The 15,296-nt window shown below is 35.4% G+C and overlaps 1 protein-coding gene across 4 annotated transcripts in view; it reads right to left on the bottom strand.

Moving 5' to 3' along the window:
- The window catches only part of ptprua (protein tyrosine phosphatase receptor type Ua), a 261,984-nt gene that overhangs the window by 41,615 nt on the left and 205,073 nt on the right, over positions 1-15,296 (bottom strand). The window contains exons 18-22 of one of the 4 annotated variants that reach the window (XM_058754100.1): positions 10,294-10,366; positions 9,900-9,976; positions 7,865-7,882; positions 3,873-3,926; positions 3,598-3,634 (exon numbers count right to left, since the gene is read on the bottom strand). In XM_058754100.1, the coding sequence (XP_058610083.1) occupies positions 3,598-3,634; positions 3,873-3,926; positions 7,865-7,882; positions 9,900-9,976; positions 10,294-10,366 (259 nt within the window). The remainder of the gene's footprint in view (positions 1-3,597; positions 3,635-3,872; positions 3,927-7,864; positions 7,883-9,899; positions 9,977-10,293; positions 10,367-15,296) is intronic. The other 3 variants (XM_058754102.1, XM_058754101.1, XM_058754103.1) reach the window with 3 other exon arrangements.

Here is a 15,296-nt window from a genome sequence, read left to right as displayed (position 1 = left end):
CTTTTTTTAGAGTGCTTAGACTCACGCTTCAGTAATATTCTTTGATAATGTAAATGTTCTTTGCTCACTGTATAATCATCTCATTATAATTAAACTTAAAATGTCTTTTTATTAAACGTTATCAGGTTAAATACAAATTCAGTCTTATTAAAATATTTTGTCATAATATGGATAGCCTACTTGCCGAAAACATTATGATGTGCGTAGTTAATAGATTACATTAAGCTACAGATTAGTGGTTTGAGCGCGTTTGACCAGAGACTAGAGCGCAATTAAAGAGCTCTGCTTATGTGATTGACGGTGGCCGTCTTGAGAAGCGGAGAAGCTTTGGAAAACGGCTCATAAAAAGGACGAGGACGTGAATGGTTTTTACAAGTCGGAATGTAAAATTACGGTAATATCGCGTGAACATTTCACATGAAATTCTGTCAGTGTGAGGGGGAGATGTAGAAAAATACAACCGCACTAGGCTATACCTATATTTTAGGTCAGTTTAATAATTAATTAATCACAAAACTATCACAAAAATTAAGTATCTTGGGGATGAGCGAGGGTCACAAGGAATATCTCAGACCCTCAGCACCCCTAGTTCCCACGGTCATGCCCAAAGCATTGTAATGTTCTGAGTTTTTCATGCACCATGACATTATGCAAAAATCCTGTAATAATCTAGTTGTCATTATGTGGGTTTGAGCGGTTTGGGGTTGCAGCTGCAGGGCTGATGGGGAGATTTGTATTAAAGCTCACTGAGTCATGAGCACATCTGTATGCGGCGCTGTTTCGATGTGAACATACAGATGGCCTTCACAGGACCTAAAGCCAGTGTAAACCTTCAGATAGCGTACAAGCCTAGCAGAGCCCACACGAGTGTGTGTACACCTGCTCAAACAGAGCGCAGCAGTGCGTGCGTGTTTGTGTTTGGAGGGAGTCTATGTTGATCAGTGGCCCCGGTGTGTTGACGACCAACATGAGTGAGAGAGAGCAGATGAAATGAGTTGTGTGCTGTTTACTGCTGCGGGAGAGCCTGAGACCCACAGAGACAAAACTACAGACCGCTGAACACATCCACAGAACAAGAGAGAGAGAGAGAATCACTTCACTTCAAACCTGGGTGATGCTTATACTCAGCTGTGTACTAGCGTTCAAATGTTTGGGGTCAGTACAATTTTAATTATCTTATGTTTACCAAGACTGCATTTATTTGATATAAATACAGTAAAACAATACTATTGTGAAATATTATTACAATTTCAAACGACTGTTTTCTAATATATTTCAAATTGTAATTTATTTATGTGATCAAAGCTGAATTTTCAGCATCATTACTCAAGTCTTCAGTGTCACATGATCCTTCAGGAATAGGGATGTAACGATTCACTCAACTCACGATTCGATTTGCGATTTTGATTTCACGATTCGATTCACGATTCATGATTTTTTTTAAGAAAATGAGATTTAAGACAAATTATAAATTAAATATGTTCTTTTATTATTGCTTGGACAAAATGCTGCACGTTTCTTTGTGAAATTGAAATATAACACTATAATAATATACTAATATAGCACTTGCATATTATTGCTCTTTTGTTGGTTTTGATTGCTTCTATTGTCCTCATTTGTAAGTCACTTTGGATAAAAGCGTCTGCTAAATAACAAAATGTAAATATAATGTAAATGTAAATAACAACTAAACTGAAATTTTTAAACAAGCCCCAAATCAAATAAATAAGTAACATAAATAAAAGAAATATCTTCATAAAAACTAAATAAGGCTTTGTCTGTGCTCTTTCCATTTAAAATGAGAGGCAACCACTGCATTTTAATCATGATCCAAACAAAGATGCTGCATACATGCAGCAGGAGCAGTTTTTAACCTAAATTAGACTGTATAATTTCGAAATTTGAAGCAAAAACAGAATGGTATGACTTCAGTTTTGAGAAATTATACATAGAAACAGCAGACGAGCTGAATGAGACGCAGATTCACTCTCTGCCAGCAGGTGGCGCTTTAAGCGTTTCCTTGGTTTCCGCTGTAAACAAAGCAGCGCTGCACTTATGAACTTTAATATGCATTATACAGAGGCAAGATGAGAAGAAAAATACCATCTAAACTTTTCTAAAGACAGTAAGTTCCCCTCAGACATGCATTCATATAAACTACCCTAATTGAATCGCGATTTGTTTCGCATCTCAACCGATTTGAATCGTCACATATTTGAATCGATTTTCAACCGGCTCGCGGTTAATCGTTACATCCCTATTCAGGAATCATTCTAATTTGCTGATTTCTGCTCAAGAAACATTTCTGATTATTATCAAAAACTTACAAAGCGTTTATTTAAAATATAAATAGATGTCTTTACTGCCTATGATCACCTGGCTAATTAAAAGTACATACATGCACTGGCCCTGATCAATTTATTGTTATATTATTTCTTTCAGATATATTATATGCCGATATATTTCAACTCATTTTGGCCGACAGCCAATGCCGACATCAATATATGTATCCCTTTTGTTTAAAACAATGCCAAGTCTCTCCTGTGCAGAGATTATAAACATATTATTTTTTAATGTTGGTTAGTTTTGAGCAAAACTTCATTTGTTAGAACTAAATAAACAATATTAAAGTTCTGAAGAATATACTGAATGCTTTGAAAACTATAATAAAATCAATCACTGGTGTATTTTTTATTTTATTTTTTTTTCCAGACAAATGTGCAACATTATTAATTTTTCTTTTTTTTTTTTTTTTTTTGTATATTTAACATTTGTAGATACTCTCTCTCTCTCTCTCTCTCTCTCTCTCTCTCTCTCTATATATATATATACATACATACATACATATATACACACATTAATTAATAATATTGTGTAATGTTTGTGATTTTTATTAATGCAAACTACAACTTTAAAACCTTTAAATCAAAACAGATCTGTGACCACAAACCGGATGCGTCATTCTGTGCATTCTCTAAATAAATTTGTGAATGTAAAACAGTGACTCTAAATCACCTTTCAGGCGAAAGTCTGCTTCAAGAAAGACCACACTGCTGGCGAGATCTTGTTGCTGGCACACAATGAGCTCATTTAACATATCAGCATAATTTTTCATATCGGGCTGACACTGATGTTTACGATGCCGATGCTTTAGGTTATATAATACCATATTACCATATTACATTTTCAGCTGACAGTCCATGCCTTAATGGTTCGTTCATCTACAGCTGTTATGCCCCGGATCAGACGGTTGCACAAATGAATGTGTAATGATTAAGATTCAATTCTAGATTCTGATCAACTGTATCTGAATGCACAAAACGAAACATCCTAATCAGTCACCCTCACAAAAGAAGAGAGCGACATAAAGAGCAGTTAATCAGAAGCAAGTGCTGCTGTGTTTGGATGCCAAGAGAGAAAAATAAGATCAAGCGGCAAAAACAATATCTGCATATGAATCATTCAGACCTTTGTAGTAGAATTGGGGCACACAAACACACACACACATTTAGAAGTACATTTTAATCAACAACTATAATACACCACTCAATACAAATACAAAAGTGATTTCAGAGCAACGGAATTATAAAGGCTCACCTTGTGTGGCGATGAAATGGTTGGAGCGCTGATACCCCTGAGAGAGAGAGACAGAGAAAGCATGCATTATTATCAATTAATGATATGTTAATTACATCTGAACAACATTCTGACAACAGTTCATATTCTGACTTATTCCATTTAAAGAGAGTAATTTCTGTGTCATTTGCATCACCAAGCAAAATTGCAAAAAAAAGTTTTAAAAAAGTGTTTTTCCAAACACTCCCCCTGTCCTCCACTGCTCAGACAAACAGATAAAGCCGTCCCAAACTCACGCCATTGTTGTCTCCAAACTCACGCCACTGTTGCAGTTGACTCTGCATATTAAGCTGAGATAGGAGAGAGAAATCATTAAGCTATCCGGCTAAAAGCTATCTATACCATTACCAGCAAGCTACTCTACAGTTACTGAATATGCTATATGTTTCTGCAATAAAATGAAAAATAAAAAGCACGACGTAGAGATGGATGATTCTATATTACAACCTCAAGGCCCTAATGTAGGCTACAAAAACACAAAATCATATAGAGGTGTGTGATTCATGAGTGAGGCTGAGAATGTGACAGCAGAACATGCATCTCTGTATCTCAAAAATGAAAGTGTTTCTTCTTGACATTTGATAAAACAAGCAAATATCCATATATAGTATCATCAGATATTGATTTTTAAGCTTTAAGAATTGAATTTGCTCGTGTCTGGGAATCCTAGATGCTGTTATCTCTGTTCAAACATGCAGTATCTCAATGCTGTTTCTAAATGCCAAACACAAAATGCAAAGCATGGAATGCCACATTCGATCTTACAGATATCAGACAGCCAGCTCTTGGGTCACCAGTAGAGTAAAATTATAGTTACACTATAAGTACCTGACTGACTAGATTCCACAATTATAAGAGATACAAAATGAATAGTGCACCGAAGTCACTAATGGAAAAACAATATACTTCAAGCAAAACTGAAGAACGAATTGGTGTGACATAATTTTGAACAGAATCATGCTAAAACAATGTTAGTTGGCTTTGCATTTGTTTTGGGAGTTTGTTATGTTTTGTAGCTGTTATGTAAATGGAAATCTCTGGATAATTTCTTCTGTTCAGTCCATTGAGGTCATACATGAGTAAAAATATGAACACTGGAGTACTTTATAAATTCTATAGAGTATTGAATTATGACTGAAATGACACTGCTTTTTCATGTTTAATACTGTAAAGCTACTGCAAGGTGCTCTTGTCCAGAAAGTCCAAAACGGACTCATAGAAGTAATAACAATTTATGAATGCCAAAAAAAATCACTAATATGGACAAAGGCAACCAGTTATCGCTGTGGCTGAGCTGAATAAAAAGCAGAAACGTTTTGATTGATGAAATCAAAACGATCAATAAATACACAATTGTGACTATGGTTTATGTGTGTTTCTCAAGTCGTCTCCAGGTAATAAATAAATATTGGAATAAATCAGTGCTAACTGACATAGCATTTATTACAGTACAGAAACTATAAAACATATTGTCTGCCATATTATGAAATAAAAATGGGGGGGGGGGGCGTATTTGTAGTATATAAACCAATCATAAAATTGTCATTAAGAAAATATATGGTAACAATATAGTAGAATACAATTTATTAGTTATTGCCAAGCAGTGTAATTAATTTCTTAGCAAATTAAAAGAGAAAATACTACTTCTACTACTACTACTAATAATAATAATAATAATAATACCGGTCAATTTAGAGAAAAAAAATAAAAAAATTCTTTCCACTACACATTTATTTTCGATCAGATGCTTTCTAAACTGCTGTTTTCTCACAAAACAATGCTGTCTTTTTTGTTGTTGTTGTTGTTGTTATACCATGCAGTACATTGTTTTATATATATATATATATATATATTTATCTACAGTGTGTAGGCCTTAAATGCATGTTCTCACTTCAGTTCATAATTCAAAAGTATATGACTGGGTCTGAAGACATTGCAGTAATTAATGAAATGAATGCTTGAGCAAAGTTTTATTATATATTGTGTGATATAATATTTTTTTAGATTATTTTATTCAGGCTTCAGCTTTTCCTGTGAAACACAAACAGTAGTATCAAAAATTCAGTTCTGCTGTTTTCCATACATGTAAATGCAAAATTATCACTGGCAGTCGAGTTCAGTTGAAGTTTTGCTTGATTCATAATAAAAGTTTACATTACAACAGGATTTGAACCTGGTCCCTATGCATACGACAAGATTACCACTATGACTTGGAAGAAGTGCCAAAACTGTCACTGGTGCCTACTCTTAAAAAAAAAAAAAAAAATGGGTGCATGATAACCCTGCATGCACATTTTGTCAGCATTTGTATGGCACACAGACATCCTGCCCACAGAATGAAGAGATTTCCAAACCAGTCAATGTATAGGGTCTCGTGACAGTTCGGCTCTCAGAAGCCTGCTGTCTGTGTAGACAGTCGACCAGATCTTCTATCTTAATATATTCACCTCCTGTTCTTAAAACCAGTGTTCAGTGAGGTTTGTGGTAGATTTCATTACATGCTAATCCTTGATAAGTGCTTGCAGTGTCTTGCTGTAGTCAGAAATCAATACGATTCTTTTTGTGTGAAGAGCAGGGTGGCTTTATACAGTAACTATAATGAACCTTTATCTGCTTGTGAAAAATTCATCTGTTCATTCGCCCACGCTGCATCTCAGCCCCTGCGTGTGGGGTTCGGATAGAAAGCTTTGCTTTTAGTCTCAAAGGTTATGCGCTTGATTGTACAGTAGTCAAAATTTTTTATAAAGTGCCTATAAATAAAAAGCATATATGCATCTGGATGGCATGTGATGGTAGAAATTGGTAGATATTTTGCATATAGTGTATGTATTACTTTTCAACTGCTACAAACACAGTACATTTAATCAAAGTCACAAGGCCTTAATTAATTCAAGTTTTTCACTTTTGTTCCAAACTGGCATTGTGTCATATATGGATATGCAGTATACAATATACAATACTATACACCTGGATATCTTACATTGATAGAGTACATAGCGATAAGTGCCAAATAATCTCAATTATAATATTGTCCATTAAAATGCACAATGAAGCCTGCACATTAGAACTAGTTTGCACTTTAACTGCACACTTAAAATACACTGACGCTACAGCATACTAAACTAGAGACACACGATCAGACTGGAACAATAATCTGGAGCAAAGTAGACAATTTAACAGAGATTCATCTGTTCGACCCCAAGAAACACGCAAAACGAAAGGAAAATGACAAAGTGACAAGAACACAGGAGAGAACACAAAACTCTTTCAGGAGAAAGAAAATGTAAAGAAAAGATGTAGAGAAATGTCAGACCTCCTAGCTGTATTCTGTCTACAGCCTTGGGATATAAAACCACAGTGCTGAATATTTCAACATGCATTCCCTTGATTTTCCCTTTCCTTTTATTTTCAAAGAAAACTACATAGAGAAACTGAAGCTGTGAATAACATAAAGAAAGTGAATCTGATAAAGCTGTTTTGAAGGTAAAGCAAAACTGATTTTCTTAAGTTTTACATAATAGTTATCGATCCTTTTTTTTATTATTTTTTTTATTAAACTATTTACTAGTTTTTATTTAATCAAACCATGCTATTCTTAGATGTTAAACCACATTGCTCCACGAGGAACATATGTATAGCATGCAGTGTAATGGCATACATCTTTATGGTATAAAATCACAGTGCAAAACATGAGATGGATATATACATGTTTTATCTGCAACAGATCCTATATATCCTCTAAAAACAAAAAAACAAAAAAAAAAAACATGTACATATGTATGTTATGCTTTAAGCCAGGTTTAAAGACAAAATTTAATTTGTAGACTTTCATTTTTGTTCAAGATGAGGTTTAAATCTAGATTTCAGAAGCCATGATTTTAAAGACCCCATGAAATCAAGTGTTTTTTTTTAGTTCATGACTAGTTACAGTATATGTGTAAACTAATGGCTATTGATATGCCCCGCTGAACCTTTTTGCTTCAAACAGATATAAGTTGAAAAAAAAAAAAAGTGTTTGTCAAAAACATTTCAGGGGGTGTTTAAAGCTTAGGATTATTAGGCTGTGGGTTACAGGAAGTGATGCAATGAGATCAAACAAAGCTACAATTACCTCAAATAACAGAAAAGGCTTTGGAAAATGAAATGTCTGAGTGCAGAGCCACGATAGCAGGAATAAATGAGCGATGGACAGATGATGACAGAAGACAAGAGAAAGACAAGTACTTACTTCCCTGTTTATCCGAATCTAAGAGATCCCAGACACAGAGAAAGAGGGATGGGTGAAAGAAGAGAGAAAGAGAAACAGAGAAACGGGATAATTAAGATGATTAGAGTAAAGAGGAAAGAATAAAGACGTCAGAAGTCAAATCCTCCGTCCTGACCACCTGCAGAGAGGAAAACTGACCGCAAATTACAGTTCAGGGTTGCCATGCATTGTCCGAGAAAAAGTCTATTGTTCAGCTCTTTAGTGTTTAAATCAATGTGTTTTAGCAGCACAGTTAACATATTTTTGTCACTTACTACATCATATTTCATAGAGACTAGGAGTGGGAATTTTAGGTAATTTGCAGTTTTTTTATTCAGCAAGTCACAGTCAAATTTGAAAACCATTCTTAATGCTTATACATTTTTAGAAGCATAAGGGTGACATTCTTTCAGCAGTTAAGTACAGTAGTTTTCATCAAATTATGTGTAAAGGACCCACATAAAAGATGTCTACTATGCAGTCAAATGCAATTCCACATTCAGTTTTGTCGTTGTCATTTAACATGTACTGTTTTCTGTAGCCAAAAACAGCAATGAACTTTAGAATGAACATCTTGTTGTATCTTGTAATTGTGATTTCTGTATAAATACATTTATTATTTTTCAATATATTTTAGAGTTAACTATGCTGAGCATTTGTCCATTGTTTTCTACAAGATGAACAAAACATATTTTGTCTTTTGCAGTTAAACTTATGTGAATATTATTCTGTATGTTTGTTTGTGCAGTCTAAGTGATTCTTTTTTTATGGTATACTGTAAATATCAGTACCGATATGCTGTCTTTGCACTGGATCGATAGAGGATCAATCATCTGTGAATCCTTTTATCCCAAACCCTCGATTTTTTTATTTTTTTATTTTTTTGCTTTCAAAACGGAAACATTTCTGTAGCAATCTTTTGGAAGCAGAGAAAATCAGTTCAAAAGAGATCTTCAAACTGTGCTGTCTCGTTTCCAGTATTGTCTTATTTTGGTGTGAGAATCCATTTAACTTTCATCAGTGGTGCAATGGTGACAATGAATTACCTCAATAGTGATTCGCATTCAATAACCAAAAAGCCAATCCACTGTTTTCATTAATCACATGGGGATTTGATTCTTGAGTGTGAATCTCTATTGAGGAGAAGAGAACATCAAGACATCTCATTTTTATAAAGGTGAAGTGACATGGCTTTACATTTTAGTATCAGACCTCTATAATCAGACCGCATTTCTCCTCACCCCAAACCTGCAAGTGCCGCCTAAGCAGAAAGAGCAATTCAGGTCTGTTCATTTTGAAAGCACTGATCATAACAACAGCTCCTGAGAGGCTTCAGCCTTGAATAGAAATAAATGCTATTCAAACCTATAATAAAAACTGTAGAGTTGTGAAAAAATTGACAAAACACCTAAAAGTTAGTCTTAAGATCTTTCGAGTTCTTCACACTGCAGAGGTTTTGATTGCTCAATTCCACTGGATAACCTTTCCACCAAAAGACGGCAAAAATGGATTTACTGAGATTTCGGGCGCGATAGTTAGAAAATTGATGCTTCTTATGTGGGACAGGAACGTATGTTTGAAAGCTGTTATCTATCAAACGGTTAGGATTAAGAGCAAAGTGTTCAGAATCTGCCTGACAGGAAAGTGTCGCACGTTTAAGATTTGTGCTAAGAAATCTTTCTGGGAAAAGAAAAGACACGTCTGCACTAAAATCAGACGTTTGACAGGTTGTTAGGGAGGCAGGACAATGCAGTCGCATGGGAGCGTAACAAATAGCTCAAATACTGAAAAAAAAAGGTTCACGAAGGAAGCATCAAAACAAGAAAGCGACAGCAAAGTGGTCAGTGGACAACTCTCTTAGTGAGAAAAGGAATTACCATATAAGCCATACGAACGTGTTAATGTGTACACCTTCACTAAAACCGAGAGTGAGAGAAACACCTCTTACTTGAAGGAAACATGTCCAGAGACGGAGGTGTGAACAAAGGAGTGTAAAGAGGAAAACAGGAAAACTTACATCGATGTAGTTTGCATTGACATAGTCCGAGTTAGGATCAGCCAGGAGAGAATGCATTTTCACACGGTGACGGTCTTCTGTTGGGGATTAACAATTCAGAACAATGCTAGTCAGTGATGATAATAATAACAACTTTAAAATGAATAATTAAATAATAAATATTGAATCTGAATCCTGATGAGCCACCTATGTAGGCTGTGATAGCTGTGCTCTATTTTTAACTAATTTTAACTAAACTAGCCAGTATTTATGTGTGGTTTATGTGTGTGTGTGTGTGAGTATACACATATTAGAGTAAGAGTATTATTAGTACATTAGAGTATTAACTTTGCAACATGTGATGTAACTATAACATTAAACTATTGTATAATCATTATTTTTGAATAACACTTACGACCCAGAAGGGTGTCGTTCCGGCCCTTGGTCTTGTCCTTCTTTTCGTTTATGTCCCAGCCGTCGAAAAAACTCTGCGGATACACAAGCAGAAATATCGAAATGATTGTATGTGCTGGATATATAACTATATATACTAACATTCAAGAAGGAAGTAGTACATACAGTAAAGATGCATTCAATTTAACGAAAGTGACAAAGTATTTTATAATGTTACACAAGATTTCTATTTCAAATAAATTGTTCTTCTTAACGTTCCTCAGAATTTCTCAAATAATCCAAAAAAAAAATAAAAAAAAAATTTTTACTTGTACACTTAAGTACAATCTTGATGCACTTTATTTTAAGTAGCTTATGCCTGTGTAATATTATGTATTTGTAATGTAATTAGAAAGGTATTACATGTATTTAAACGGTGTACTGGTGGGTTAAATCAAACTAAGGTGCGGCTGGATAAGGTCTACTGTATAGATACACATGAAGTACACTTAAGTACAATCTTAATTTATAATTACGGTGTACAAAGTCTGCAACACATACGTAACAATATTTTGGTTACATAAGTAGCTGTGTAACAGACTCGGCCTGTTACATATGTGTAACATTAGCTGCCTATTACATGTACATAATTACAAACTGTAATTACAGGCTGTTCCATAACTTAGTTACATGGTAAGTACATTTTGTTTCATGTAAGTACAACAGCTAATACTAAGTACTTAACTAGGTAATTACTCTGTATTATGGACAACAAAATAAAGTGTTACCTTTATTTATTTATTTTATTTTATTTATTTTTTGAGCAGGCAATCAGCATATCAGAATGATTTCTGAAGGATCATGTGACACTGAAGACTGGAGTAATGATGCTGAAAATTCAGCTTTGATCACAGGAATAAATTACATTTTAAATTATATTTTGATAGAAACAATATCTTACTGTTATTTATTATATTTTTTACTAGATGCAGCTTTGATGAGCATACGAGACTTCTTTCAGAAACATTAACAAATCCTACCAATTCCAAACTTTTAAACAGTATTGTCATTCCTGTTTAGGTGCTTTTACTGTTACATTTACTACTATATTTACAAACATTATAGCAATGGTTTTCCATCGCATGATGATCAAATGATAAAGAAGAGCTCTCTGTACAGGGGAAAATGACCCATGCAAATTGCAATCTGGCACTAAATTTGTGCTTATATTTGTTGCATTATTTTATTTGCATAATTCCTTTAGTGAAGCTGGTAAAATAACAGACAACACATGCAAATAAATGAAGCTATCAGTGTGCAAATCGTTCTCAATGAATCCCTCCCATGCTTTTTCTTCATCATTTGGGGTTTGTGCAGCACACATTTAACAGCATGCATTGTGAGATTGGCAGCACATATAGCTTTGCATCTCTGTCACCTTTGCAGGTACTGCTTATTTATTCATTTTGAATGAGATGATAACACATTTATCTTTCTTTCATGTAATGAAAGCGTTGTAATTGCTCTCTGTCAAACTCAAGAAAAGCATGTAGCTGATAGTTGTGTGTGTGCATGTACGCACTGAACCCAGCCTGTGTACTCCAGCTGTCTAAGTGCTTCCTAATGCCATGCAGTTTTTGAGTTAATGTGTGACAGCTGTTTAACACACATTCCCCCTGAAAGCAGGTGAAGCATAGCACCTGGCAATTACATCTAAATGACTGTAATTTAAAAAAGACCCCCCAAAATAAGTGCAAGTCACGTTTTCCCACTCATCCATTAAGTCCCCATCACTCTCACATTTTATCAAGTCAGACGCAATTAATAGAGCAGATGCATTATCAGGATGCTGATGTTAATTTTCTTTTGGGCACTTTTTTTCTCAGGAGTGTGTGACAGTTTTATTTTGTTCTAAAACCAAAATTAAAGTGAGAGAAATTGTAGGTGTGAATATATTGTAATTAATTCTAGAAATTAATCACTGAAATATACCATTACAGATTCAACTAATATTTACAGTACTTATGTTTACAAGAACTACAGAGGGATCATCCTTGTGTGTGTAGCGTACATGGTATTGTCTATAATGCTGCACAACCGTCTAACACCAATTGCTGAATGTCTGATAGGAGACTATCAGTGTGGTTTTCCAGCTAATAGGTCGACCATTGACCACATTTTTATTATTCGACAGGTGTGTGAGAAAGCTTGGGAGTTCGGAGTCACAACCTGGCACTTGTTTATTAATTTCAAAGCTGCCTATGATAGTGTCCACAGAAGGTGCTACGACTGAAATGGGTTTTCCAAAGAAATTAATAAGATTGACAAGAATGACAACGCAAAGAACCCAGGGCAGAGTTAAGGCAAATGGACAGGTGTCAGCCCGTTTCTCAGTCCTTAATGGGCTGCGGCAAGGTGATCCTATCGTACCTTTACTCTTTAATATTGTAATGCAGAAGGTTGTTCCGATGGCTGGCCATCAAGACTTTTCATCAGAGACTGCAACCAGACACTCAACAACGACCAAGGCATTGCAAGTATCGTACATTTAACTAAACAAAACAGAGGTTTAGTATAAGCGATAGACCCTGTTATAAACAGCGCTCATGTTTTTACTCAGGTGGTTAACTGGCTCTTTTCATAGATTCATTCTCTGGTTTTCCTGATGGTTTCATCCATCAAGTCTCCCCCCCCATGTATGAGTGATTGTATGTTTGTTTGTTTAGATTAGTTATGTGTGTTAGTGTTTAGTTAATAAAACTCTTGTGCACAAATTACATGAGTTTCTGATTCTGCCTTGAAAATTAATGTCCCTTTACGATTCCAATACTTGCTACATGCCACAAAAATATCCTTTCTTAGAGTTGATATGAACTTACACGGAATGTTAAGTTAATGGCTGCCCAGTGCTCCATGTGGTCGTGTCGTGTTCACTGCTCTGTGTGTGCACTTTGGATGGGTTAAATGCAGAGTATGGAATTAGTATGGACTATTAAGTGAAGTGAAAGTGACATTCAGCCAAGTATGGTCCAAAGTGCCCATCCAAAGTGCACACACACAGCAGTGAACACACACACACACACACCGGAGCAGTGGGAGCACCATTTATTCTGCGGTGCCCAGGAAGCAGTTGGGGGTTCGGTGCCTCAAGGGTACCTCAGTCGTGGTATTGAGGTGGAGAGAGAGCTGTACAGTACATTCACCCCCACCTACAATCCCTGCCGGCCCGAGACTCGAACCCGCAACCTTTGGACTATGAGTCCGACTCTCTAATCATTAGGCCACGACTTCCCCATTGAGGGAAGCCTTTGAAACAAGCAGTGACCAAGGTACAAGGGATCTTCAATAATGTGTGTGTCCTGTTGGCTGTTCTGGACCTGTAGAGCTGAGCCAGAGAGGGAATTCGGCAGTGATTTCTGTATCAGAGCACCAGATAATGCGCTGTAGCTGTTTCTTTGAACAATCATTAGCAGAGCCAAACAATGACAGAAGACGTGATTACACTTTCAGTGGTGCCTCTGTAGAACTGTACTATATCTGAGGACTTCATGCATTGATGTGCTTTCTGATAGACTGAATATTTTCATCTGAGAGTGTTTGAGATGAGAATCAGACCACATTGACTGGAGAATATCTGATTGCCTGAGAGGAAAGTGCTGCGGTGTGTTTCCTCAAATCAATGATCATTTCAACAGCCTTAGTGCCGCTGATGTCAAGACCGAGAATTTCCTTTTTAAATAGACCAATGACAGAGGTAATTTCTGCAAACTTCGGTAGTTTGACTAAGAAATCACTAGAAGTGCAGTCAAAGGAGACCATACACATCTTTGCAGTGCATTTGCACTAATGATTTGGCATTTGGAAAAGAGCAAAACGTACTGCTTCTGATTTGTCAGGAAGACATCCATGTCCAAGAGTTTGGTCATTAATAGATCTAGGACGACTGTATAAAACCCTGAGCTAAAGTTCATAAACTATTCTGTGTGCCTCTTAGATCCAGATGTTGTAGGAAAAAACGTAAGGTGATTTCATTTCCATAGCATTATCCAGAGCAGGGGTCACCAAACTCGGTCCTAGAGAGCAGGTGTCCTGCAGAGTTTAGCTCCAACTTGCCTAAACACACCTGTCTGTAGGGCTGGGTATAGTTTAAAAATTTTCGATACCGATACCGATACCTTGAGTTCGATACCGGTTCCTGAACTATACTTTTTCCGATACCAATTTTATGAAATCAGTTTTAACAATATTACATTATCTCAAAAAAACTTTGGTTTTATTTTTTCAGCTTGTTGACATTTATACAGACTCAAAGCCTCATCTCCTGAGCCACTGCACAAAGGAACAAAATATATCCAACACAATAAATCAGTGCAAATAATTTTAATAAAGTTCAAATAGTTTTCAGTTTACACATCTGTTAGGCTACATTTACACTAGTGCCTGTTTGTTTTAAAACACATAGTTCAGACAGAATCATCATTTATATTAATTTATTCTAGGTTGTTAAAGACTTTAAGAAATTGAAAATCTTTATCTTCTTTCATAAGTGGGTTTTTTTTTTTTCTTTCGCCATATGGTTTATTGTTATTAAACTCTGGTGTAGTATGTCTAATTATTTGAATGCATCAAAACTTAGTTTATTCAAATTTATTCTTAAAATAGCCTTATGAAATGTTTTATTTTTCCTCAGAAATTATGTTCTGGTTTTCAAATGAAGGCATAAAACATTAATTTCATTTATCTTTAAATGATTGAAAATCAAAGTTTATTTATTTATTTATTTTGGGAAACAAAGGGGGTTTACTATTACAATTAACCTACCTGGTCTCATGGCATTTACGTACCTGGGTGCACTTTTTAGCGTGACATGAAATACGTACCAATAAGTACATATCACTGCAGTTTCCAAAATAAATGAACACGTTCACACAAATTTACAGAGTTGTGATTAAAGCAGCGTAATTTTCGCACAATTACTTGAAAAATATCATGCTATGACTTCAAAACAATATTAATATGCTGGGA

The sequence above is a fragment of the Onychostoma macrolepis genome, chromosome 19 (assembly GCF_012432095.1).
Source record: "Onychostoma macrolepis isolate SWU-2019 chromosome 19, ASM1243209v1, whole genome shotgun sequence".
NCBI classification, from domain to species: domain Eukaryota; kingdom Metazoa; phylum Chordata; class Actinopteri; order Cypriniformes; family Cyprinidae; genus Onychostoma; species Onychostoma macrolepis.
The sequence above is the reverse complement of the archived record's forward strand: the minus strand, read 5'-3'. Positions and strand labels throughout refer to the sequence as shown.